This window comes from Drosophila arizonae, chromosome X, assembly GCF_054131065.1.
Source record: "Drosophila arizonae isolate 15081-1271.41 chromosome X, UAZ_ARI_1.0, whole genome shotgun sequence".
Classification (NCBI taxonomy): Eukaryota; Metazoa; Arthropoda; class Insecta; order Diptera; family Drosophilidae; genus Drosophila; species Drosophila arizonae.
The window spans coordinates 6,857,739-6,885,473 of record NC_142927.1 but is presented as its reverse complement, the minus strand read 5'-3'; the positions used below and the strand labels follow the sequence as shown (position 1 = coordinate 6,885,473).

General features: G+C 39.5%; 3 protein-coding genes across 12 annotated transcripts in view; 1 reads left to right on the top strand and 2 right to left on the bottom strand.

Annotated features, from left to right (window-relative positions):
• dnc (phosphodiesterase dunce) overlaps positions 1–27,735 on the bottom strand; it is a 234,362-nt gene that overhangs the window by 135,552 nt on the left and 71,075 nt on the right. For 4 of the 9 annotated variants that reach the window (XM_018015210.2, XM_089475999.1, XM_018015209.2 and 1 more), the window contains exons 2-3: positions 24,798–24,974; positions 23,077–24,644 (exon numbers count right to left, since the gene is read on the bottom strand). In XM_018015210.2, coding sequence (XP_017870699.2) covers positions 23,077–24,644; positions 24,798–24,878 — 1,649 coding nt within the window. In that variant the 5' untranslated portion in view covers positions 24,879–24,974. Of the gene's footprint in view, positions 1–1,062; positions 4,449–4,589; positions 5,002–23,076; positions 24,645–24,797; positions 24,975–27,735 lie in introns of those variants that run through there. The other 5 variants (XM_018015213.2, XM_089476003.1, XM_089476000.1 and 2 more) reach the window with 5 other exon arrangements.
• Sgs4 (Salivary gland secretion 4) lies at positions 12,146–13,792 on the bottom strand. Of its 2 annotated transcripts, none has more exons than XM_089476011.1 (2): positions 12,508–13,792; positions 12,146–12,455 (listed from the first exon to the last, which is right to left on the bottom strand). In XM_089476011.1, coding segments are annotated over exons 1-2 (1,245 nt in total). In that variant the 5' UTR covers positions 13,751–13,792; the 3' UTR covers positions 12,146–12,453. The 2 variants fall into 2 exon arrangements, with proteins under 2 accessions (XP_089332137.1, XP_089332136.1); XM_089476010.1 differs by having other exon boundaries at positions 12,146–12,436.
• LOC108620541 (uncharacterized) lies at positions 14,324–15,222 on the top strand. Its single transcript, XM_018017449.2, has one exon. It carries the CDS (start codon positions 14,571–14,573, stop codon positions 15,105–15,107), a length of 537 nt encoding a protein of 178 aa, XP_017872938.2. The 5' UTR covers positions 14,324–14,570; the 3' UTR covers positions 15,108–15,222.

Sequence of the window (27,735 nt, the reverse complement as noted above, 5' to 3'; positions counted from 1 at the left end):
CTGCTCATTCACGAATGTGCAAGGAGTATATGGGTTTTCTTGCCGGACAGTGCGGTCGTCCGTCTCTCCAAATCTCTACTCTAACCAAGAATTATAAAAGATATTCTAGATATTTTCGCTCCGTCCACTAAGGGCGTGGCACATGCCCATTTCAAAAACCATCACCTAAACAGCTAGAGAGTTGGAATATGGAACATGCGCTTGCCAAAGATATGGCGGATATACATATATACAATCATGAGGGGGCGTAGCTAATCGGCTCTACAGTTTTTAAATTAGAAGCTAAAAATTCTAAAAATAGCTGTCTATACCTTCTATAGATTTGCACAACAATATATGCAGATACGTCAAAAAGGGGCGTGGCGCAATGGAAAATAATTCTGTTAGATGAGCATTATGCAGTCGTTAACACCCGATTATAACTTGTATTATTATTGTTTTGCTTTTCTGTTATGTTTCATCGGCAAGCGAGAAAATTGAATTGAACTTTTGTCGAGCCTGTTGTGTGTTGTGTGCTTTAAATGCCCCAGCAATTACGTGCCGAGCATTTGGCCATAAATCTATACTTTCAACTAGATCCCACGCTGATTTGCATTCGCTGACCGACAATGGTGCGCAAATATAAATCATATGTAAATTATTTAGCAAATCGTCAGCTCGTCACTGTCAACAATTGTTGGGCTAAGTAAACGCATTTGGCTTTTAATTTGTTGAATTGCCAAACGAATTGAATTAAGTGTAGCCCAAAAAAAAAAAAAAAGAAAAAAAGTAAATAGTAAATGCAAACATACACAGCACAAATGTTTGCTGCTGCGGCACACGCGGCGTATGCGCAACGTGCCTGACTTTGAGTCTCTTTGAGTTTTATCTTTGATTTAATTCAGTTTGTGTTCGCATTTAGAGTTTGAGTTTGAGTTTCAGTTGCAATTTGTAGTTTCGTACTTAATTTGAAACTAATTAAAAAATTCTCTGTTATTTTTTCATGTAGTTTTTAATTATTTTTTATTTTTTTTTATTATTATTTTTTTTTTTTAACTTTTGTTCCACTGCTGTAAAATTTACCTTTCCTTTTCCTCTGGTTGTGCGTGCTGCGGCTGCTGCTCTTCGGCTTGGACTTCTTCCTCTTCTTGTTGGATGCTGTTGATTTAATTTAAATGTTTTTGTTGTTGTTCCTTTTCTCTGTTTGGTATTTTTGGTTGTTATATTATATTTTTTTATTTGCTTGTTATGTTTGTTGGTGGGTCGAGTTGCGTGTACGTTGGGCGTTTGCCCCCACTTGACTAACGGCAAAATTTGTTTCGTTTTTAATTGCTTTTGCTTTTGTTTTTTTTAATTTTTTTTTCGCTGTTTTCTTTTCTTTTTTTTTTTTTCTTTTTTTTTTACATACGCGTGTGTTTATTTATTACAGATTTATTTTGTTTTTATTTTCGGTATATTTCTGTGGAATTTGATAAGCAAAAAAAGTCGCGCAAAACTGTTGAAATTAACGTGCAAAGAGTAGAAAACAAAGAATTAATTTTAATACACAATGAGAGCAAGGTGTTTGTGTGTGTGCGTGTGTGTGAGCACAATGTTTATATTATTTGCTTTATTTTAGTTTTTGTTGCTGTTGTTGTTGTTGTTGTTGTTGTTGTTGTTCTATTTGCTCAGCTTTTATTTATTTTAATTTCTCTTTAAATATTTGATGTCCTGGGTTTTGCACCTTTTTGGCTTTGCCTTTGGGTTTGGGTTTGCCTTTGCTTTTGCCGTTTTGGTTTATTTTTATTTTTATATTTATCGTTAAATTTTTGTCGCTTGTTGTCTTCGGTGTTGCAGAGCACTGAATTCATACACTCGACTGCGCGTTCTGTGTTGTGTTTTATAAATAAATAAGTTTCACGTCTAATGGCCACCGAAATGAATTTCTAAGCCCAAGCCCAGCTGCACATAGATACACACACACACACGCAGAGATTGAGAATGAGAGTGAGAGGGGGATGGAGAGTCGGAGAGAGAGAGAGAGACATACGCATACACACTTGGAACGTATTACCCAACAGCTCAATATGCTGTCAGCCAGAAGTACACGCACTTTGTTGCACTGCGGCCTGCTTTAATTATGCTCTATATACAAGCACTTAGCATAGCCGCAAAAAATATACATATAATACACACACATATGTATATACGTGTGTGTGTGCTATTCAATTTGATGAATTCCCATAATAGTGTCGTATACCCTGCACCATGTGTACAGTCAAGCTGATGCTGACTATGAGAGAAGACTTTCAACTGGATTTGAGTTAAATCTGTCTTTCATTACTTTAGATAAGTCATTCGCCGAAAGAGCTAAAACTACTTTCTCTCTGAGACACTACTCAAGTTGTGATGGATTATAGTCGGGGGAAAATAACTTTTTGATTAGATATGATATCACGTTCTATTAATTCCTGAGACTATTTACCGTCTCTATATATAATATAGTTTTAAATTTATATTTAGGATTTGAATCACAGCCATATGAGACTACAATCAGCTCATATTGAATGATAGGCATTACTTTATCTACATTATTCGCTGCATGGAACAGACAAGTGTTAAGACCACTTTCCCTTTTATAAGACAATTCTGATAATGTGCTTTGAATTGTGATAAATTGGGATTATAAACTAATTTGGCAATTGATGTGATAAGAGCTGCCTTATATGAATGCCTTGAAAATATAAGTCTTTTTGAGTCTGAAATTGTCTCTAGGATTTCTATTGGCTATCAGATGTAGCCTGATTTATAAAACATTTGCTGAGTTGACTTTTTTAAGAGCTTTTATTGCTTTCTCTATGATTATTATTATGATTAAATGTGTTGGGAAATAGTGAGCATTATATGGAACCCATTTAAACAGTCAAGTGTTTAGATTTAGAAATTCTAAAATTGGCATTGGAAAATCACTTTAGATTAGTTTAGATTAGTTGTCGTAGTCATGGTTGAATATCGATATTATCTAAGTGTGGAGTGCGTGGCTTAAGCCGATTGAAATGGAAACTTTTTAATCAAGTTTTTTTTGTTTTGTGTGAGATAAGATAGAATTTTTTGGAGATTTTGGCTTAGCTCAAGGTGACATTTTATATGAGATAATGCCTATATATATAATATATAATTTATAGTATATACAGAAATATATAAACATATATGTATATTTATTTATTTATTTTTTTTAATTTTCCAATTGTAAAAATCTTTTCTAGCATATTTAGATTGCCAGCATGACTTTCAACTTTTACAGGGTATTTCGGCTGCAGCGTTTGTCTGCTCTGCTGCTCAAGAGTTGTTCATGGTTCGTTTTTCATTTTTCGCTTGATGAATATTTTTAAATAGTTTTGGCTGGCGCATAAAATGTGTTAATTTTGCTAGACATTGTCGCTGCTCTCGCACTCGTGTTGTTGTTGTTGTTGTTGTTGCCGCTGTTGGCTTAGTGTTTCTTTTGTTTTGGTGGCCGTCCAATAATTTTGATTGCTGCCAAAAATTCTTAGACATTCGGCCGCATTTTCGGCTGACAGTAAGAGGCCCTCGGCCCAATTCCGCACCACCACCCACCACCCACCACCAAGCACCACAACTATTAGCGACATGTGGACAAAGTCTATCGCTACTCTAGTTACTCTACTTATGTCAAACGGGCCCTCTTGCTCTTCTGCCTGCCCTCGCTGACGCGTTTATAGCGCTAATTGATAGCGAGTGATAGGAACAATTGTCGTTGTGTATGCGAAGCTTTTGATTTTGATTTCCTTGAGTCATAGCCAATGGTCTGCACGCCGCTTGACAACGGCTGTTGGCCCGATTCAAATTTCAGCTGGAATGGAGGCTGTGTGTGGCTATTTGGGTGTGCGACAGGAGCAAGCGACTAGCATTAATCATAGTGATTAATTGAATTTCCGCTTATCTGTGGCCCCCCACCTGGCCATAGTCACATCGTTGTAGATCAAGCGATAATACGCGTAATACAGCCTATACACACGTGCGCTTTAGCTCCAGCTCTCTCCCTCTCCCTCTCCCTCTCTCTCTCTCTCTTTCTCTCTTTCGCTCTCCCACTCTTTCATTGGACGGCTTAAGTTTTATGCTAAACAAACAACAATCAATAAAAGCAATTAATTTGTTGCAATAAATGGCAAACGCCCACGAGAGCCCAACGGAGATAATCGCAACAGATCTGGCTTGGGCCATAAACATAAACTATAACGGCCATATATGGGACACACGCCACACATGGTCCACTTATATGGCCAGAATGATATAAACAACAACAGCTACAAAAGTCACCAAAATCTCGATCTCTCTCGTTAAGCGATTCGTGAGCTGTTCAGGGATTCTCTCTGCCCTGCAACAAGTTCTGCTGCTGCACTAATTGCTCGTGTTTGCAAGTGTCTTTTGAGAGTCGTTCATTGGCTTCGCTTTCACACACACACACACACACACACACACACACACACACTCGTTACATTTCCAGGGCTGTGCACTTTGATTTGGTTTTCAAGCACCTTTTGCACTCAACACGCGACACAAAAAAAAAAAAAAAAAAAAACGAAAACACAAAAAAAAATATATATATATACCATATAGTAGTCGAACGGCGGCTAGAAATGGTAAAACACTCGACTTTAGACACGAGCGCGTTGTTGTTGTTGTCGGTTGTTGTTATGTGTTTGTTGTTGGTTGTTGGTTATACGCTTGCTGCTTGCAGCCGTTGCTGCTGTTGGTTGCACGTGCTGTTGCTGCTGCTGCTGCTGCTGTTGTTTCTACTACTATTGTTGCTGCTGCTGCTGCTGCTGCTGCTAGTTAGCTGCTGCTGCTACTGCCGGCGGCTCTGCTATTTGGGCTCGCTTTAGTCGCTGCTGCTAAACCTTCACGCTAGACGTTTGCTACGCAACTGACAAGCGGCAGCGGTTCGTGTCTACCGACGAGCCACAAACGACGCGCCGCTCGGCAGGGCGCTTCGGCTCGCCAAACGTTCGCTTTCAACATGTTGCGAGCGTCGCGCACCGAACCAGCGGGCGGGCCATGAGTGAAAGTGCAGCAGCTGCTGCAGCTCCTCCAGCTCCTCCAGCTTTTTCCTTTTTTTTTTCTTTTTTGGCTTTGGCTGTTCAGCTTTAGCAGCTCCAAAAAAAAAAAAAAAAGAAAAAAAAAATCAAGCAGAAAGGAGAATCCTTGTAAGTGGAAAACGATTGTGCTTGATGGACTTTATAGATGTTCTGTGCTTAGTAAGAGCTCATTGAAGTGCCTGATGTTTGATAGAACGTTACTTAAGAGTCTTCGATTTATCGATATTTATCGATTTGGTATAGTGCAGACCCTTTTTTTTTGCCCTTTTAGCTTTTACTGTCAGCTTAAAGAAAAAGAGGAAGAAGAACAGAAAGCAAAATCCTTGCAACTGGGAAATAATTATGTTTGATGGACTTAGAGATACCCTGTCTTCACACTCACATAACTATGCGCTTGCCTACCAATAGACTTGTATAGAATCGATAAAAATCGATAGGTCAAAATTTGTCGATTTACCAGAAGTCCACACATTAGTTGTTTACTGCTTGACTACTACATTTGAAACTCCCCTTGGCTGATGTTTACAGGGTATATAAACGATTTTTTCCTTCGTTAGGCTGGCGCACGAAATTGGTAGGCAACGGCGAAAAGGCCAAACAAAGCGGGCAAAAGCAATAAGAGCAAATAAATAAACTGCAGCTGCAGCACCACCGGCTGCAGGAGCAGCAGCACCTGCGTAACCGTTAGCAACATGCTGCACAGTGGTGCAAATGAAAAATATTGGAAACAATTAAAGAAAGGATTTTAAACTTGAAATGCCCCGCTAGTCGTGCAATGCGTAAGATCTATGCAATAATTATATAAAATTCATAAATTTTGTTACAGATGGAGAAATGTTAGCTTGGCCTGGCCACTGTCAACTCGATGGGCGTGGCAGTGGGCAGCAGCTGTTGAGGTAACACTAGAAGGCCGCTAGAGCCGTCAAGGCAGTCTTTGACATCGAATGCCAGCCTGCAAGTCTTGGCTTTTACTATTCCAGCAAACATTTGAGGCATGCGGCTTGAAGCTCTCTCAGATAGTCTTAATTGCTGTGGACATCAGATATTTATATATATATATATATGTATGTGTTTATGTACATATATGAATTGAAAAAAAATTCTCAGGAATCCAAATGCTTTCCATTGTGCGCATATTCTCAGAAATTGATAAATGCTTTTTAGATAGATCAAAAGCTGCTGCTTATGAAACAAATCATTGAGGCAAGCTGCCGCAAATGAAAACAAAATTTGCGGCCAGCTTCTTTTCAGAGTACGGAAACGGATTTTGACGGCCGTCCGGGTGAAGCAAACATGTTGCCAAGTGTATTACTAGCCAACATGTTGGCTGCCTCTGGCGGCATTAATGATGCGACTGTGGCCAACACCACAAACACCAGCAGCAGCCGGCAGTGATGGCTGCGCTGCCAAATCCCAGTCGCCGTTGGACAACAATGACCAATGGATGAGATGATGATTCCGGCTGTGCGGATGTGCGGCTGCGCTGCATTGGCGTTTGTGCAACGCGGCGTATGATTAACAAACTAAACAGGCATTTATCAGCGACTGCAATTGACGACTCCCTGCGGACCAGTCGAATCCAATTAAACACAAAATAAATCCTGTAGCTAGTTAACTAGTTTCAGTTCATATTTCACACGCACTCTCCGCCTCCCTTCCACCCTCCTTCTCGCTCTCTCTCTCTCTCTTTTTTGTTCAGTTTTGGCACGGGCGCTGCTCTAAAATACATAGTTGAAATGCAACTGCAAGTGCAAACAGAAGCCGATTACCTAATTAAACAAACAACAAACAAACCATGGGCAACAAATGTTACACTTGTGAGTTTTCATTGCGGCGGCAACAGGGCACAGGTTAACCTTGGACTGAGCTCGCCCCCAACTGCATTTGGAGAGGCAGCGAGAGGCAGAGTGGCGGAGAGAGTGAGACTGAAGAGAGAAAGAGAGAGTGAGAGAGAAGCAGCGGCACTGCTAGTAGAACCAATCAACTAGCTAATCTTTAGCTCAATGTACATATCATCGATTCAGCTCCTGAGCTCCTTAACAGGGAGAACCTTTTTATAAACACAATTTCACAATTTTATACAAAACTTCTTCACAAGCATGCAGCTTTTCTCTAATACTTTATCAATTCTTTATCGACAAGCTTAAAACTATGTACACATGATACTCAAATGCTGAAATTTAATAAAAGTTTAAAATAATCGGCTTTCTGTATTTATGTAATAAGACTAACCAACCGCGCTCTCAGTTACGAGTTTCAAGACAAGCTCAATAATTATTAAAGCACAGCTGATATATGTATTTAGATATATCCATATATACAAATGTGTAATCAAAGTGCTTAATATCTAATGGCCAATAATTTGAAAAGGGAAATATATGGAAAACTAAATATACATATATATATATTACACACACATCTATACATATGTCAAGATACATGATAAGCTTTCCCGAGGCAGTACGGCATCATGGTTATACAATCTTTACAGGATGACAGCACCCAGCAAGAAGAAGAGTTTGAGAAGCACGTTGAAAAGGCAAGATGTAAATTCTGCTCATTATATGTCGACGCTATTATGTAAAGATGCTTAACGCTGCTTGAGTGTAACTCAATCATTATATGTTCAATACTCAATTACTTCAAGCTCACACAACAATTGTTACACAAATATTATAAAAATGTTAAATTCGTCCACCTCATATAAATCTCCATCAGTTATTTAACATTCGCAACATATGTTGCAATCCTATTTACTAATTTAATTTTTTTTTTTTTTTTTTTTTTTTGAGTTGATGCAGCTTCTGCTTCGATATATTCCTTTGCTTCCCAGTCGCATCGTCACACCGTCCACTCATGGGTCTCTCTAGCACTTTAGATAGAAGAAAAACTCACAGTGGACCTGCTCTGGAGAGTACGCTGGCGGCTGCATCATTAGCGTTTTCTGTTGGTCAGAAATTGGCGCACGATGTGTGAGCCGGGAAATAGACGAAAATTGAAGAGGAGTCCAAAACGAAAAAAAAAAATCCAGGCAAAGCGGCTTTTACAGCTCGATTGAGCACTCAAAAGGGCTGAGCTTGTTCGACAAATGTAGATGTGCGACATGAGTGGCAACATAATGCCACAAAAGATTAGACAATCAAAAGTCCAAAATGGACTAAAGTGGAGGAAATTGAGCAGTCGCAGGATATGTGTAAGATATGGCTATAGCAATGGCTATATGAGTAGGAAACTATATTAATGATATGATAATGAATGTAAAAGTATTTATGGTCTTTAATTCTTGTTTGAAATAAAAGCCATAAAATGGAATTTAGTTTACTTTAAATATATTTTATATATAGAAAAGAAGTAAAGTATGTTGACATGAGAATAAATCAAATGACTATTATCGATATATAACTAAGTATCGATTACACAATTTTATAATATATCTTTCTGACTGGTAAAAATTTTATGTATATTCATAATATTTTCTATGTATCTTTAAATTAATAACTAAGCGTTAAGAGCACTTATCGATTATTGCATCTTTAATCAAAGTGAATACATTGTCTAAAATGCTGTACAGTCTGAGAGACAAAGTAATTATATTAGGCCGCAAAATGATGATTTTCCCGCTGAGCTCGCAGCTGCAGCTGCAGCTAGCAGTTCAGACTAGAATATCTAAGAGTTAAATTAGTTAAGTTGCAGACAGTGCAGGGGCAGGCTGGCCAACGCCAGTTGCTCTATGCAGTTATCGATGGAGCAGCACACTAGTTAGACATGTATGAGTCTAGAGCAACCGCCGCATGACGGCGTGGATTGACAGCAAATTTGATTGAACATGTTGCCAGCTGCCCTTTGGCTGAACGGACGGAGATCACAAATTGAACTGCAGGCACGAGTGCGACAGCGGGCTCAGCATGCTGCAGAGCTTGTTCCCCAATTGGGTCATAATGAACTTAGCGAGTCTATTAGTCGGTTCAGTCCATTCAAAATGGTTCTGTGCGGCGCGGCAGGGGCGCAAGAGCTTATCAAACTAACTTTATACTTACAGTTGAAGTGCATTAACGTGAAACAAACTTACCTGCGAAAGAAAAGAGAGAGAGAGAGAGAGGGAAAAATCATGTATTAATGAATGCATAGTTATGGTAAAGCAACAGCTTCAGCAAGAACTGATGTTATTTAATTTAAAAAAAATATATTGCAACGAACTCTATCAGACCTTTGGTCAACAGCGAAATAAAGTCGTTTTTATTATTCAATTTAATATCAAGAAGCGATGCAATGCGATTCCCTGGCACTATTTACCATACATACGTACGATAAACAAATACAAAGCTGAATGTATATGAGCATATAAATATATATATATGAAAGTGTGTGTGTGTGTGTGTGTGTAAATGCAGGACACTTTTTTTGTTTGGCTTCCAGCTCGTAAATCCCGTCCTAGCTACAGTTAGAGCCATATATGGTTGTAAAATAACTTATACGCGCTGTGGTCAGGCCGCACCATGACATCGTGGTGAAAGCTGTGCTGCGTGAGCTTTTCAACATGCTCTTGCATATGCGTGGCGCAATGCTGAAAGCTTATGAAAACTGATGTGAACAGCTCGGGAGCTTTCAAAGCTTTCCTCTTTCAACTAATTATAGAATATTTAGATTTCTACTAAAGCTTTAAATATGCAAAGTTTTACAATGAAAGCTTACTTTGGGTCCGCGTACAAAATTCTTGAGCTTTACATATATTTTATTGAATTTTAAATTTGTTGACATTTTTATTGACCAAAGAAAGCTTAGTCCATTAAAAGCTTTGAGAACGCGGCTATTCAAAAAATTCTATGTGGTAAGTACCCCAATAATTTAAATATGATATTATCATTACTATAATTTTTTCTTGGTAACCATTAAAAGTATGTTGGGCTTTTGGCTAAGATAGAAGACAACATGTTCTTTAACCATAAGGAGCAGTATTTAAGTATTACATATGTACATATAATAATAATTTTTAATATATTGGAGCTATCAGCCATCATTTTATAAATTTGCAGAGAAGTATCAAAAGTAGTTGTCTTCTTGAAGTACTTTAAAGAAAAATATATCATTATTCTGTGACTCTCGCTTATGGTAAATATGTTTTAACTAGAATGGCTTATCGATTTGTATCGATACATTTAAAGTAAAAGATTTTTTCGATGATTTATAATTGCTATAGCTTTAGAAGTTACAGCTCCAGATGTTTATAAATTCTGCTCAGGAATTCCTATCGACTGTTTGAATGAATTAATTTGACCTAGCATCCCCATTTTTCATAGATCAAAGTCATTTCACTTAATGAAACAGTTTAAAAACTTAAAAAAAAAAAAAAAAAAAAAAAAAAAAAAATAGAACATTCATACATATGAATGCGCGTAATAAATTTAACAGAAATGTCCGAACTTAATTGATATAGTCCTTTTAATCTTCGCTCCCTATAATTACACACTCAATATCTCTCTCTCTCTCCCTCTCTCTCTCTCTCTCTCTCTCTCTGCTTCTGTTGCCTCTTTGCCTCTCTCTCTGCTTTGATGTTGTTTGTTTAATTAATATGACTCATTTAAAGCATTTCACTTATTTAATTGTATATCTTCTTCTTATTCAGTTGTTGTTGCTGCCAGTGGGCTCAGAAAATGTTTTTCCTGTGCGCTTTTATTGATTAAATGCCAGAGTTATTTTCGCCCCTTTTGAAGGCGCTGCTATAAATAAGAGGCAAATTCTCTCGGATTATGGCACGACTTGTCCAGCAGCACGCACACACACACACACACACACACACACACACGCCCACATTTACTAAAGTTCAATGACTAGCAATAACGAAGCGTCATTCAAGCGTGAATTATTGTCAAGGACCCCAAATGGGCTGAGGAAAACGCTGTCAGGATGATTGCCGCAGAGATGTTATGGCTATGCCTGGTGGCGGCAGGAGTTTCGGATAGCCGGCAGGCCGGCAGCGCAGCTTAGCGGAAATGTGACAAAAGTGCTTCAGCAAAGGGTTCGACTTAGGTGGTTGAATGCCAGGACGGCAACTGGCAACCAACCAATGCCAGCTACTGCGTGCGACCCACTGCGTGGAGAGCAACAGTTGATTGCCATCAATGGGAATTATGTAAATCAAATTGTCCACGCATTACTTAGAGTGCATATTGTCGGGGCGACGTCTCCAATTGGGTGTGAAAATTGATTGAATTCGCTGCCGCCATATGAGCAGCCAGATAGTTCCACTTGCCAAAGCCGCAAAAACAAAGCATTAAGCATAAAACCCAATGAAACAACAACTAGAACGCTTTTTCGAGGCGCCAAAAAGAAAAGCATATAAGAGCGCTCTAGTTGGACCTGTCCGACTAGAAAATACCTTGCATCCTGCAATAAATGATTATTTCAATCATTTTTCATGGATAGCTTTGCTGGTATTACATGTGGATCAAACGAAATTAAATAATCGAGTTCGATCGATAAGAAGATGGGATGCTTTGCTTATAGATGGTTTTACATGTGGATCAAACGAAAATAAATAATCGAGTTCGATCGATAAGAAGATGGTTTTACATGTGGATCAAACGAAATTAAATGATCGAGTTTGATCGATCGATGGTTTTACATGTGGATCAAACGAAATTAAATGATCGAGTTTGATCGATAAGAAGGTGGGATGAATTATGGAAAATGCACGGACAAATGGACAGATAGCCAAACGGCCCGACGTACAAATCCTTATCGCCTCACCATTTTATACCTGTTACATTCATTTCTACAAAACCAGTATACTCTGTTTTCCCAATTGAAATGGGCTTAGAGTATAAAATCTTGATTATAATTTTAAGTATATTTAGGCTGAGTGCGTGTATTCTGTTCCGTGTCTTAAATCTTTTAAGACGACACGTTAACACAGTCTTAACAGCGATATTTATCGACTATGTGGGAATATGTATTCTCAGTTGAAAGGCAAAAAATATTTTTGCCTTTAGAAAATCGATTTAGGTACACAGTCAATCGAGATCTATTTTAAACAAAGTAAGGGATCAATTACTTTCGAAAACTCAATAGGCTGATTTTTGCAATTATTGTTTACTTTTCAATTAGGTATGTATGTGTGAGAGCCTATCTGGCAATTATGAATTTCTAATAAGTGCAATTATAATATAATGAAAATAATAAAAGCAACAACACTATAATTAATCAAAGATTGAAATCAAAAGTTCTTTTCAGTGGGTCTTCATCAATTTCCGGAGAGTTCGCATGGTTCTTCAACAATGTCGCAAGCAGGGACATTTACAGTCTTTGTCATTTCCTTTTGGAATCCGACGTCGCCGAATTATTAGAGTCCTCCTCTTGGGTTTCTGCGGTAGATTAGGAATTCTAATTTTTGGTGGCAAACGAGGGATCTTACATTTGATGGGTATTCTCTTACAGTTTTGTCCACAGGGCCTCAGGCCAGGCCTTTTTGGTGGAACGGGAGACTTTTTTGGTGGAACACAAGGCTTCTTTGGTATAACTATTGGTATCTTTGGGATAGTACAAGGCTTCTTTGGTGGACCTGGAGGTTTTCTTGGTGGATTACAGGGCTTCTTTGGTGGACCTGGAGGTTTTCTTGGTGGATTACAGGGCTTCTTTGGTGGACCTGGAGGTTTTCTTGGTGGATTACAGGGCTTCTTTGGTGGACCTGGAGGTTTTCTTGGTGGAATGCAAGGCTTCTTTGGTGGACCTGGAGGTTTTCTTGGTGGAATGCAAGGCTTCTTTGGTGGACCTGGAGGTTTTCTTGGTGGAATACAAGGCTTCTTTGGTGGACCTGGAGGCTTTCTTGGTGGAATACAAGGCTTCTTTGGTGGACCTGGAGGTTTTCCTGGTGGAATACAAGGCTTCTTTGGTGGACCTGGAGGTTTTCTTGGTGGAATACAAGGCTTCTTTGGTGGACCTGGAGGTTTTCTTGGTGGAATACAAGGATTCTTTGGTGGACCTGGAGGTTTTCTTGGTGGAATGCAAGGCTTCTTTGGTGGACCTGGAGGTTTTCCTGGTGGAATACAAGGTTTCTTGGTTGTAACACAAGGTTTCCTAGTCGTTATGCATGGCTTTCTTGTTATAACGCAAGGTCTCCTTGTTGTAACGCAAGGTCTCCTTGTTGTAACGCAAGATTTCCTTGTTGTAACGCAAGGTTTCTTCGTTGTTGTTGTGGGTCGCTTCGTTGTCGTTGTGGAACGCTTTGTTGTCGTTGTGGAACGCTTCGTTGTCGTTGTGGAACGCTTCGTTGTTGTTGTGGGACACGTCGTTGTCGTTGTGGAACGCTTCGTTGTCGTTGTGGAACGCTTCGTTGTCGTTGTGGAACGCTTCGTTGTTGTTGTGGGACACGTCGTTGTCGTTGTGGGACACGTCGTGGTTGTTGTGGGACGCTTCGTTGTTGTTGTGGGACACGTTCTTGTTGTTGTGGGACACGTCGTTGTTGTTGTGGGACACGTTGTTGTTGTTGTGGGACATGTCGTTGTTGTTGTGGGACACGTCGGTGTCGTTGTGGGACACGTCGGTGTCGTTGTGCGACACGTCGTTGTCGTTCTGGGGCACTCCACTTTTGTCGACATGCACCAGCATTTATCTTCGCCACTACTTGGCCCAAGGACCAAAAGTAGAGCTGTCAAGCCCAATAACCAGGAGATACGCATTGCAGAGCTGCTAAGGTAACTCTTGCTCGTCTTTGGCAGATGCAACTGTTATATAGCAGATAAAGGTAGGGGAGCTGCCAGTTGGGGCATTTCGAGTTTGGGAGTATGCTCGCGCAACTATAGATAGATGAGCGGTCCGTTCTACATTTCGATCAGTCGGCGAAGGGTATTTTTGGTTTGCTACGATAGACCTAAAGGGTATAATGCCCATTTGTTGCCTTTCCAGGCAGTGACCCGTCCATAGTCTGTTTCCATTTTTAGATCTCAGTATTTTCGGTAGTTTACTTAATGGCATATGGTGATAAGGTTGTAAACAATGCAATTACAGTATGTCATCGTCCGCAAATGATTCGAATAACAATTTATTTTATAAAATTGGTTAACAAGCCTCAGCTGCTACAGCTACAATTATAATTGGTCAATATACGATGTGCAAAGCAGGCCAATGATTGACAGAAATCAAGCTAATTCTGTACATCATCAGAAACTAGCTAAAGAAGGCCTTGGAAGAAAAACGAACTTTCTCTAGTTTCGACCAAGATCGAAACAGCGTAATCTCGTTTGTTTTTTGTTTTTTATTTATTTGTTTTTTTTTTTTTTTTTTTTTTTTTTTTTTTTTTGTTGGTTTGTAGTGTCATTCAAACAGAATTATTTGTATTACAACATAAATTATCGAGTGATGGAGGTTATCCGAAGCTAATCTCAAAAACAATTGTTCTATCGACTTTTTTCAATATCACAAGTTGAGTAAATATAGGCTCCATGGTTTCAAATATAGATGACTATATAAGTAGCTAATGGCTTCTGTAATCTCAACAATATGAGTTTAACATTCAGTATGAAGTGCCACTGGCTGTTCTTGCTCCTGGGCCTCTGCCTAGTGGCGTCTTTTGCGTCCGCACAGACCGACAATAGCGTCGAGGACTTGGATACCGGTGGAGACATGGATAGTGACACCGCTCCCGATGCAGATGTTGATGGGCCGGACACCGATAACGAAGTGGATAAGATCAAAGATACCAAAAATGATAAGAACGCCAAGCCTAGCCCCGCCCTCAGCCCCGATTTAGGTGCCGACTTAGGCACCGACAGCGATTCTGACATTGAGGCATTGATAGCCATGGAAACGGATCCACTGAATATCCCAACTCCCTTGCGCTGGAAGCCCAATCGCAGGCCCAACAGGCGCAGACAAAACGGCCAAAGGCGCCGGAATAGGCGCAATCCAAACAGGCGCAATTCAAACAGGCTTACCAGGCGAAATAACAACAGGCGAAGGAATATGAGACGTAGCAACTTCAGACGCCGTTTCAACAAAAATGGGCGTTCCCGACTAAGGTATAGAAATCGCGGTTAAGTTGCGCAAACACTCCAAGTGCTGGATTATACGTAATGATCAAGTCCTCGTGCATTGTTATTAACTATTTCGATTATTTGCTAAATAAAAACATTTTAACCAAATTTAATAAACACAATGTATTTGCCATTAACATAGGCATGTTCCAAGAGAGCTACTGTAGAAATCTACATAGCTTTTGTAACAATATTGTCCAATTTATGTCCCATGATCCATGATTCTATTGATTGATCACAACATTAATAAGCGCCGAGTTTGTAGATCAGCAGCCCAGAATCAGGTAAACATAGTTTTTATACCCTGAACCCATTGAAAATGGGAAATCAGGGTATAATGGTTTTGTGAAAAGTATGTAATAGGCAGAAGGAATCATCGCAGACCCCATAAAGTATATATATTCTTGATCAGGACGACGAGCTGAGTCGATATAGCCCTGTTCGTCTGTCCGTCCGTCCGTCCGTATGAGCAAAAGGATCTCAGAAGATATAAGAGCTAGACAGCTGAAATTTGGCATGCATACTCGTGTATACCAGAGTTTGCTTTATTTTTTCGAAAACTCATCCGATAACTTTTTTATCGAGAATAATCGAAAAATCGACATTGTTTTTTCAGCATCATTTGAACACTTTTAGACCTGGAGACTTCAAAATTTGCGTTGTATATAAAGTTAATAGATACAAAGATTTTGTAATTTACAGATTTTGGATACCACGCCCCATTCGCCCCCAATTTGTAAAAAACGCATTTCAAGTACTAGAGACTTGTGCTTTGGAATGTACATTTTAGCCATATGATTACGCCCTGAAAGTTTCATTGAGATCGTATGTCTACAAAACAAATTATTTAACAAATAAATTCTCATAATATTGTCCACACTGCAGTGCAGCCCAAGCGCAGCCGCTGCTTACTGCGCAGTTAGCAGAGTGCGTGCTTATAAGTGAAGTCCAGAATGATTAGAATATCAACTTGGACGGTTCAGGGTATCTCCTAGTCGAGCAGTCTCGACTGGAGCCTTCTTACTTGTTATTCTGGGAAATACGCATAGGCGATCTATAGAGCAACAGTGTCAGAGTCAGAGACGTGTCAAATGTTGTATAATGTAAAAAAGTTGTTACAGAGATGCATAAAAATATCATAAATACTTCTAGAAATTCGATTAGTGCATTTCTAAGCTCCACATTTTTGTTTATTGCGTAGCCAAGTTGACACAGCTTGGTGGAAATTATATGAGTGGGAGCTATAGGGAACTTGTACATCTGTTTCTAATTAGTTTAAATGCTTGAGAGTTTATATCTGCGCAGTTTGATGTGAGAAGAAATACTTTTTAATCTAATAACCTCGAGCTAGTCAATTAGCACTGCCCTCATGAAACTATTTAAATGATTCTAGATGATAGAATAATGTTGTGGTATAAGTTTCTTTATTTTATTATTAGATAAAGTATTTACAGTTTTCTTTTTTTAACTTAATCTAAATGGAAGATATGGAAGATATAGAGCACAGAATATAGGAAGCAAGAGTTATATGAATGGATCTATTTTACATTAAGCTTAAGGGGATCACTTAAAATCCTATACTTAGCTGTGAAACGAGTATATGGGATAACAATATTGACTTAAGCTCAAATGATTTTGTCGATGTTATTATATTTTGGTCTCTCTCTTTTTTTTGGCACATGAATCAATTCGCACAGCTGGTAGAGCCATACAATTGTGTGTACTTGATTATGGATTTGAAAGACCATTGTTATGTCTCAAGTTGAGTAAATAGAGGTTCAACGATTTGACAAATTCAAATTGAAATTCACATTTTTGCTGACTATAAAAGACTCTGGTAGCTATTGCAAATTTATCAAATTGAATTTGACATTCAAAGCGAAAGATAAGATGAAGTTCAATACGCGTTTCCTTCTCCTGGCCTGTCTCTGCCTGTGGGTCTCCCTGGCGGCAGCACAGGACGACTATGTGGACGACTATGTGGACGACTATGTTGAGGACACGAATGCCGTGGACGAGACTGATGCAGGCGTGCCTGCCGATACTGAAGACGGCGCCGTGGACAACCCTGATGGCGGATCCGACGGCAGCGAAGTGGTTGACGACTCTGGCAACGATGACGAAGCAGTGCCCGCCCCTGCTCCTGTCGTGGTCAGACCCAACCGTAGGCCCCGCACTCGCAATCCCAACAGGCGTCGCCCAAATGGTAACAGACGCAACAATGGCAACAAGCGTAACGTCAATGGCAACAGGCGAAACAACAACAACAACAACAAGCGAAACAACAACAACAACAACAGGCGCAACAACAACAACAACAATAACAACAACAACAGGCGCAATAGGCGAAATCAAAGGGCCGCCAGAGGTTAAAATGTAACAAAAAACCCAAAAATGCTGATATCGATTTGGAATTCTAATTAATGATGTATCGTCTACTCTTTTTTTTTCTACTATAAACTACCCGGAATAAAAGCATTGATTGAAGAACCATAACTAATAGTTTATATTAATCTCCAATTGTCGCAGTTTCCTAGCAGCAAAACTAATTTATCAGCAACAGCATCAGAAGATCAGCAACAATGTGAATAAGGGCTAGTTCAGGCTGTGAGAAAATATGGCCCTCGGCTGCAGTTGATAATTTTGATTTCAATGGCTGATCAACAGAGTAAACCCAATCGGGGAATAGCTGATAGAAGTAAAACTCTGTGAGGGATCGCAGCAAATTACGAACTGCTCCTGATAACTAACCATTGACTGATATGTAGATGCAGTAATATACGAATTTGATATGGCTCGAAAGATGCTTACTCTCCGAGAGGACTTGAACAGATTAGGGTTTGCCAACCAAAACCAAATCAAAAACTCCTCCCAATATGCGTGGTTTTATACTTTTATTATTTGTGTGTTGTTAAGATCGTGGAGAAAATAAAATATAGGGTTTTCCAATAAGGGCGGGTAGATGTTGAAATAGAATAAAACAACCTGGGTGTGAGGTATTGACAAAAATTTTTTTTTTATTTGAAAGGCGCAAAAATGGCATTATGTGTGGAATATGACATCATTTATATGCCCGCCTCGTATTCTTACGGTGAAGCGTATCCGAGTGATCCTCACCAACGTTGTTTTAAAAAAACTACGGACCACTGACGCCACCGGCCCAAGATCCACACCAAGCCGTAACTTTTTAAGGATACATTATCACCTGGTGGGCCTCGTGTGGATTGGTGTCGTCCCATATACAGCAATTTTGCTGTATTTTGTTGATGATTTTTCGCCCAAAACGTTTGCGTTAATGAACACTTATTTTGATATAAAAAAAAAAAATTGTCATTTAAACGTGCTGTTCAATCGTGTAGCTTGCCATGATGATTTGGCATATTCAGTATAAACAAAAGATTTCACATATGTCAACAAAACAAAATGCCACGGGGCGCCAAAATCCACCCGCGCCAGTTGAAAAACCCTATAAAATATTTATTATATTAAAAATAAAAAATAAAAAATAAATAAAAACATCTTTTGAACAAGAAATTGAAAAATAAAGAATTTAAATAAGTTTTTTTTTATCAATTCAAAATTTTATTATTTTTAAAATTAAAAATAAATTTAAAAATTTAAATTAAATAAGCTAATAATAAGAAATGAATTTCTGTGGACATTGACACACTCAATGTTTTTAAAAGTTTGTAAATATTTACAAAATTCATATAATATTACTGTTAGGCTATGGGAGATATCGAGCACAGAGTATGGAAGGAAAGTGTTATATGGATGGAACTATTACAAATTAACTTAAGGAGGCAATCAATTAATTAGCCTTTAAGTGAAGTTTCCATCTAGTTAATCTGGAGTATATTGGCATCATATTAGTCTTCTTTAGGCGACATTAGCAAGATGCCTCGTCGATTTGTATGGCTGTGAATCTAATTTCCCGCTCTTGCTTGACTACTCTGGTCTCTCGTGTTTTTGATACATGAGTTACTAGAATAATCTGGCCAAACTCAAGAAAGACGTTGAAAAAGCTACAGAAGGCCAAGTAATATTTTCATTTATTATCTTTGAATAAACATCGCGAAGTTTATGCAAGTGATAATTTGGCATGAGTGAGTGTATCAGCTAACGCAATCATTAAAAAGTGACGCATTATTAATATCTTATTTTAAGATAGACAATTGCCTAGACAGACAGATGTTATTTCCTGCTATTTAACTGCGTTACCAGTATATGGGATAGCAATATTGACCTAAGTTCCAGAAAGATTGTCAACACTGCCAAAGCAAATATGAATGTGACTATATTCGTCTTTTGATACATTTTATGTTTTAATTCTATTATGTTTTGTCTCTCTCTGTTTTTTTTTTTTTTTTTTTTTTTTTTGGCACATGAATCAATTCGCACAGCTGGTAGAGCCATACAATTGTATAATTACTTGTATTATGGATTTGAAAGACCATTGTTATGTCCCAAGTTGAGTAAATAGAGGTTCAACGATTTGACAAATTCAAATTGAAATTCACATTTTTGCTGGCTATAAAAGACTCTGGTAGCTATTGCAAATTTATCAAATTGAATTTGACATTCAAAGCGAAAGATAAGATGAAGTTCAATACGCGTTTCCTTCTCCTGGCCTGTCTCTGCCTGTGGGTCTCCCTGGCGGCAGCACAGGACGACTATGTTGAGGACGACTATGTTGAGGACACGAATGCCGTGGATGAGACTGATGCAGGCGTGCCTGCCGATACTGAAGACGGCGCCGTGGACAACCCTGATGGCGGATCCGACGGCAGCGAAGTGGTCGACGACTCTGGCAACGATGACGAAGCAGGCGTTGATGAGGAAGTGCCCGCCCCTGCTCCTGTCGTGGTCAGACCCAGCCGTAGGCCCCGCACTCGCAATCCCAACAGGCGTCGCCCAAATGGTAACAGACGCAACAATGGCAACAGGCGTAACAACAACAACAACAACAGGCGCAACAGGCGCAACCCGAGATTCGCAAGAGCCGCGAGAGGTTAAAATTCATTAAAAAGAAAATCCAAAATTATATTGGAATTCTAATTAATGATGACCTCTAATCTTTTTTTTCTTACTATAAACTATCCTGAATAAAAGCATTGATTGAAAAACCATAACTAAGAGTTTAGATTCATCTCCAATTGTCACAGTTTCTTTGCAGCAGGGCAATTTTATTTGACTTATGGGTAACTTAGGATCTAAGAAAATATTTCCCTCGGCTGTAGTCGATAGGAATCTAGATCTAGGCTGTGCAGAACTGTGGAATAGCTGATGGAAGTAAAAATCTGTAAGGAATCTCATCAAATTACGAACTGCTCCTGATTCACCTTTGATTAAATTAGAAGGGAGATTAATAGATTGTATGCTTGCAAGATTCTTACTCTCGGTAAGGACTTGCACAGATTGGTGCTTGCCTTAACAATATAGAAGTATTTGTAAGTACTCCCGCATATAACTTTGCGTAGATAAAATATATATAAATAAATAAAATAATTGTTTTTTGAAACTAAAAACTAAAAAAATAAAATTATATATTGTATTATTATTTTTAAAATTTAAAAGAAATTTAAAATTTAATTAAAAAATTTAATATTGACAATAAAATTTCTCTGGCTGTGGGCACAGTAAATGTATTTAAAATCTGTAAACACAACAATTGTAGAATTAATTTATATGTACATACATATATGTATGTGTACATGTTTATAGCCCTTGAATCAGTCAGCAGTACGATTTGGTTCATTCAATTGCAGTTTTAAGCGCTTTCCTCTACAAAAAACCTAGCGCATAAATGCAATTCATTTCGAATTTTGTGTCATTCATATACATAAATATATATGATACATATATAAATTGACATATATATAGTTGCAGACCCCAATTGGCAGAGTCAAACAAATAAACACATTGATATGGGGTCAAATTTAATCAGTGCAGCTTTTGCAAAATGCATGCATTTATTTATTCAATTTGCAAAATGTCAGGCGAGCGAATGCGCGCGGCTCTCTGGGCTTGTCGGTTGCATTGGCGAGTTCAGCGCGAGTTAAGTTGGCAAAACATATTCAATTATGCATTGGATTAGGTTTGGCCTCAAATTACGTAGTCTTTGCGCCAGGCCAGGCCAATGTGTGCGTGTGTGTGTGTGTGTGTGAGCAGCAGTGAGACAACTCGACACTCGACTGTCTCTCTGTCTGTCTGACTGTCTGTCTGTCTGCTGTGCTCTGTGCTCTCTGTGCCCGTTGTTGCCTTCATTTTTGCTGGGCGAGCAAAGTTTGTGTCGCATAACTTTTTGGATTTGATTAAGCTGACTAACTGCAAATTGATTGCATTGTAAGACGCTAATTGGCTGGTTGTCCGTTGTCTAACTTTCGAGTCAAGTTCGTGGCGCTGCTGCAGTTGCCGTCAGCGATAAATTGCGCATACGCCACGTAGCCAGCGTACAGCTGACGCAAACCCAAGCAGCAACGGGAACAGCAACGGTAATGGCAACCACAACGGCAACGGCAACAGCAACAGCAACGGCACCAGCAACACCAACGGTAGCGGCAACAGCAATGGCAGCAACAACATTGCCCGCATTTGTATAAATATTGACAAATAAAATAATAATATTGTTGCGTTTGTTTGGCTTGCGTTTATTTTCATGTTATTTGCTTTCGTTTTGGTTTTTTTTTTTTTTTTATTCTGTGCTCTCTTAGCGTTTCAGTTTGTATTTTTTTTTTTTTCAATTTTTTCCACTTATATTTATTTCTTTTTTTTTTTTTTTCTGTTCTGCTGTGTTAACAGCCGAGTGAGCTGTTCAAAGTCAATTTTAAGGCCAAAGTCAACACAATGCCACAAGCAGCAGACGACACTAGCAAACAGTCGACAAAAGTGTTGCATAACTGTAGGCGACACATTGAGTGTTATATAAAAGATGAAATATGAGGAATATTGAACGAACAGCAGCATTGTCCACGCTATCTCATATTGAACGTCGTAGAAATTGAACATGAAATCAAGTCTTATATAAATAGCGTAAGCTTTTCGCCATGATAGCAAGTTCATTTAATTGGATTCAACAAAGTACGGCGAATGAGAATCAGATAAAACTGAAAGTGAATTGGTATATAAAAGTGGAATGGGAAACTTTTAAAGAAAGTGCAATGAATGCGTTTTTCAGCTCCAGTACTATCAAGAGGAGATGCATAAGGCAACAAAGAATATTTTATAGACCAATAAAGATGTTCAAGAATCTGACTAGAGATATTAAAGACATTGAGTTTTACTGGTCGATATTGAAAGTCCATTTAAGAGTGAGCCAAATTCTTTTGGCCTTAGATTTTAGACACCTTCAGCAACAGTCGCACTTAATATTAAAGTCTTCAGCAAATATTCGCTTTCATTGAAAAAAAAAAACTTCTTCAACTTATAGATTTTCTCTGATATGCGAAATCTCAAATCTAATTTAATTTTCTTTGCCTCTCGTCAACTGCTGTCAAGGCTAACATAAACTTTGCCTTGCTGCGACACTAAGCTCTAACCGAATCGAGTTTTCTAGCGCAAAACTCTCTACTGGTATTAGTATTGAGTTAAGCAATTATAAAGTTTAAATATTTGTTTTGTTTATACCAATTAAATAACGCAATTCAAGCAATCAAAATTGTTCAATGAATAAATGTATAAATTAAAAAAAAAAAATCAATTTAAATTAATTTTGGAAATTTTGGAAACTTTGAAGATTTGGAATTTAATTTTAATTCAATTTTTTCTAAGCATTTATACATTCAATTATTGAAAAAATTTAATCTGCCATTAACTAGATTTGATTCGTAAAGGATCTTTAATATTTAATCGATTAATAAGTTTCTTTTTTATGTACAACCATCTAATATTCATCATCTTATTTAGAAAGCAAATCATTTTTCAATCAAGTAATATATAGCTACATATATAAAATTATATATTCTCGCACTTACCGTACGTTGGCCAGAGTATGTCGTCGATTCTTGAGATAGCGACTGTGATACTTCTGCAGATCACCAATGGAGCCCTGTTCGGCCTGCATTTTGGTGGTGGGCAGCAGCTGCGAGTTGCTGGGATGCGAGGCGAGCGCCGATGCCGAGGACGAGGCCAGGCGATGATGGGCAGCGACGCTGACGCTGCTGCTGTTGTTTGTGTTTGTGTTGCCGGTGCTGCCGCTCGACGCTAGAGTCTCGTTCGAGTTGCTGCCAATAACGGTTGCCGACGATGAGCCGCCCCCGCTGCTGCCAATGGGCGCGAGTACAATGCGTGACCAGCACGATTTGTGCGGCTTGCGAAATTTGAGCTTGATGCGCGGCGATGGCGTCGATGCGCCGCCACCGTAATCCGGCTGTACGGCACCGCCACCGGCTGTGGCCGACGATGAAGTGCCCGAGCTGTGGTGCACACTCTCGCAGCTGCCACAATAGCCGCCGCCGGCAATGGTAATCGGCGGCAGAGGCTCCTCAAGGCCCTTGATGGGACTGCTGCTAATCGGCTGCCGGTTGTTGCCGGCCTGCTGCAGATGCTGCTGCTCGGACTCTTCCTCCTCCTTAATGTGGGGCAGTGGTGAGGTCTGCGGCTGGCAACTGCAACGCTGTTGCGTGGTTGAGCCACTTGCTACGCCTGCTGCTGCTGCTGTGGTTGCTGCTGGTACTGTTGGTGGCGTTGCTCCAGTAGCTACGCCGCCGCTGCTGCTCGACGGTTGATTAACTGATTGATAGATGCCGCTGGGCGACGGCGACGTGGAGGAGATGCTTGTGGTTGTGGACAGCAGTGTTGCTGCTGTTGATGCTGTGTTGGCTGTCGTCAAGCTGGTCACTTCGGGCAGCGCTAGGCTGGGCGCAGTGCTAGCTGTCACTGTGTGCGAGAGCTGCAGCACCACCACGGTGGGTGAGACGCTGGCGTCGCTAAGGGTTTCGGGCTCGGCGCGTCTGGCTACCAAGCCGCTGGCCAAGCTGGCGGCTGCAATGTCCGCTGCGCTCAGCTGCTGTTCCAAATCCTCGTCAACGTCGTTGATGAGGGTCTTCAGGGAGATGGGCGTGGTGACCGATGTACCGATTGTATCTGCGAGCGAATGTTTCTTTTCACCGCCACCAATTGCCTCCAAGTCGGTGTCGAGTTGTTGCTGCTGTTGTTGCTGTTGTTGTTGCTGGGACAGGCCCTTATCTGCCAGAGCCTCTGCTGATGCTGTCTGCGCCTTGGGTTTCAGTTCGTCCGGTGTCTGCGCGGGAGTTTGGGGCGGACTTGTGGCGGGGGCTGCGGAGCCGCCCCCGCGACAAGGTAGGCAACAGCGAAACACTGTGCCACTGAAACACTTTGTCCGTGGCTTCGATTTGCGCTTGGTACTATTGGTGTGGCCACTGCAACTGCCACTGCCGGTGCCGGTGCCGGTGCCGCTGCCGCCGCTACTGCTGCTGCTCCGCGTCGCTGCTGTCCCTGGCGCTGTGGCCGCCAGGCCGTTGACGTTGACGCTGCTGCCAATGCTCTGCCCCGCACCGTTGCTGCTGCTGCTGCCGTGACGCTGCGAGCGAAACCGAGAATAAGAGTGAGAATGAGAGAATTAGAGAGACACCTAGGTGAGTGAAAAGAATCGCATGAAATGCTGAATGAAACTAAGTGTCATCCAGGGCTAAGCCCAATTAATCTGCCCCATCTGTTCCCAGCCCCTGTGAACCTTGGCGTGCGACTGATCCGCGCACTTTTGCGTTGCATTTCTGAGCGATAAGCTTTGCGTCAGCTTCGCCAGTCGCATCATGAATGCAGCCACGCCTACTTAAGCTACAGCTACAGCTACAATACGCGGCTCTGACAACGACATCACTTCCACTCCGCGCAACATTCAGTTCGTGTCCTGAAATGATAAAGAAAAGATAGCATTATTAGTTAATTAATTAATAAATAGAGTAATGATAATGATAATTGTCATTGTCATTGTCATTGTCATTGTCATTGTCATTGTCATTGTCATTGTCATTGTCATTGTCATTGTCATTGTCATTGTCATTGTCATTGTCATTGTCATTGTCATTGTCATTGTCATTGTCATTGTCATTGTCATTGTCATTGTCATTGTCATTGTCATTGTCATTGTCATTGTCATTGTCATTGTCATTGTCATTGTCATTGTCATTGTCATTGTCATTGTCATTGTCATTGTCATTGTCATTGTCATTGTCATTGTCATTGTCATTGTCATTGTCATTGTCATTGTCATTGTCATTGTCATTGTCATTGTCATTGTCATTGTCATTGTCATTGTCATTGTCATTGTCATTGTCATTGTCATTGTCATTGTCATTGTCATTGTCATTGTCATTGTCATTGTCATTGTCATTGTCATTGTCATTGTCATTGTCATTGTCATTGTCATTGTCATTGTCATTGTCATTGTCATTGTCATTGTCATTGTCATTGTCATTGTCACTACTATTGTTATTATGTTACGACGGCTAGTTTCATTGTGAAGTGCTCGTAGGCAACATATTCGCTTCTCAAATCAAATAAAATATGAGAGGGGCAATTGAAAATTTCTATGACCGCTAAGCTCGGTCAAGCGGACAATCTCACTTATATGACAATAAAACTCAGTTTGAGTGCTGACATAAAATGCCAGCATCGCTTGAAAGTATGCCACAAAGGGATGCCTTTCCCAGCTGAATGTGTGTTATATATGTTAGTATTCTATTTGTATATAATACAATGGGTGTGTGCTTTGGCTGAATAAGGTGGGTCGCAACCCAACGACAGCTGCACAAACTGACCCACATATGTTTGTTCATGCGGTTTCCATTGATTGGACCGACGCGTTTTGGTATCATTGACAGCTCAATCGCAACGACAGCAGCATCCAAATGTGTCCAATTGGTAGTGAAATAATCTGGTGGCTACTGCTTTACACACTGCTAATGTACTACTATAAAGTCGACGACTATCCCAATGACAGCTCTCCGAATGACAGGCAAGAGGATTACATTGATACATTCACAGCACTGCAGCTGGAAGATTACTTTGAATAATCGACTAAGTTTTATTCACTACAGCAATAATTGATTACAGAATGAATAAATAAATAATTATTAAGTGGAAATTCAGTGTTATGTTGTTAAACTCAAAGTGTGCTTAAGAGCTTCCATAGACTGTGTCGAGTTCTCAGTTATGAAACAATTGTTGAAGTATTTCGCTACGAATTTCAAAGCATTTGCTAATAATCGGATTAATATCGCAAGCACTTCAACAGCTCAGCAATATTTCTTCATTGTGTGAACTGTTCTTCAGTTCTTTGGCGTGGCAAGACAACAGCCAAGAATAGAAGTTAAGAGCCAAAAGTTTCTGCCAGACATTCCTGGTAATAACCAGCTGTCAGCTGTTTCCATAGCTACGCAAGCCACAGCTTTCAGGTGAATAAGTTCACCGACATGCCACAGACAACAACGGCAACAATTACAATTTAGAGACAGCCCAACCGAACTTAACTTGCCACTCGAAGTCAATTTATGTTTGAGTAACCAAAAAAAGGTTTTTTACCTAATGAATTATTAATATTATTATGCAGCATACGCCTGGTCGTGCCAGCCAAATGAGTTGTCTGACAGCCCAAAAGTATCCACAACTATTTAGATAACTTTTCAACGATGTCTACAACGTCAGCTAGAGGAGGAAAAAGCAACATTGAGGTCAGCATGCGCTGCATTCTTGCCACTTGCCTCAAAGTTTACCGTGTCTGCTTAGAACTCATTAACCTAACGAAGGAACGAACGACCGAACGAAGTTTTCAATTTGAGAGTGAATAAGCAAATTAAGTTGAAATTGTCTGTGAAGCCAGTTTGCCTGCCTGTTGATGTGTGAATATATTTAATATATTATTTAATACAACTTGACATTAATTTAATTTTAGAAATTCATAGTCAATGCGGATAATAAATGGAAATAATTGTGTTTCACGCAAGAGAGTGAGATGGATAGAGTCGGTGATGATGAGCATTGCTAATAATAGAATAATATAAGTGAGTTTTGAGATAGATAGAGAGAGTGACAGAGGGAGAGTGTGAGACAAAGAAGAATTAAGATTTAGTTTATGAGAATCACATAGCAAATCAATTAAAAATAAATGGCATTCTCGATAAGAGACTTAATGATATAACTGAGTAACTGAGAGAGGTAGAGAAGGTGAGAGAAAGAAGTTAGAAGAGCTGTGCATGAAAATCGCATAGAAAAGTAATTTTCTAGAAATTGCATTGCAGAAACATGATAGGCGAGTCAATGAAGTCTTTAAAGATAGAGACGAAAAGAAAGCAAAAATTAAAGTGATTAAACACATCAATCTCTTTTCAATTGTAAGCAATAAATATATATTTTAAAATTGAAGAGCTGAACATAATATTATCTCTTTAAATAAGCAATTTACTTTAATATAAAACAGCTCAAATATATAATATCTTTTCGCTCATATCATTTATCCTTATATTATTTTTGATATAATAAATATAAAGTGTTTGAAAAGTTGTAGGCGGCGCAAAGAATTTTGCCGAATGCCAACTTAAGACAATCTTTGATTTTTATTTTTTTTTTTTGTTTCTTTATGTCGATAAAGCAACGAGGCCTTAATAAAGCCA

What these genes read in the sequence shown, in the direction of transcription:
- Sgs4 (XM_089476011.1), bottom strand. Translation starts at nt 13,750, where the DNA reads ATGCGTATCTCCTGGTTATTGGGCTTGACAGCTCTACTTTTGGTCCTT.
- LOC108620541 (XM_018017449.2), top strand. Translation starts at nt 14,571, where the DNA reads ATGAGTTTAACATTCAGTATGAAGTGCCACTGGCTGTTCTTGCTCCTG.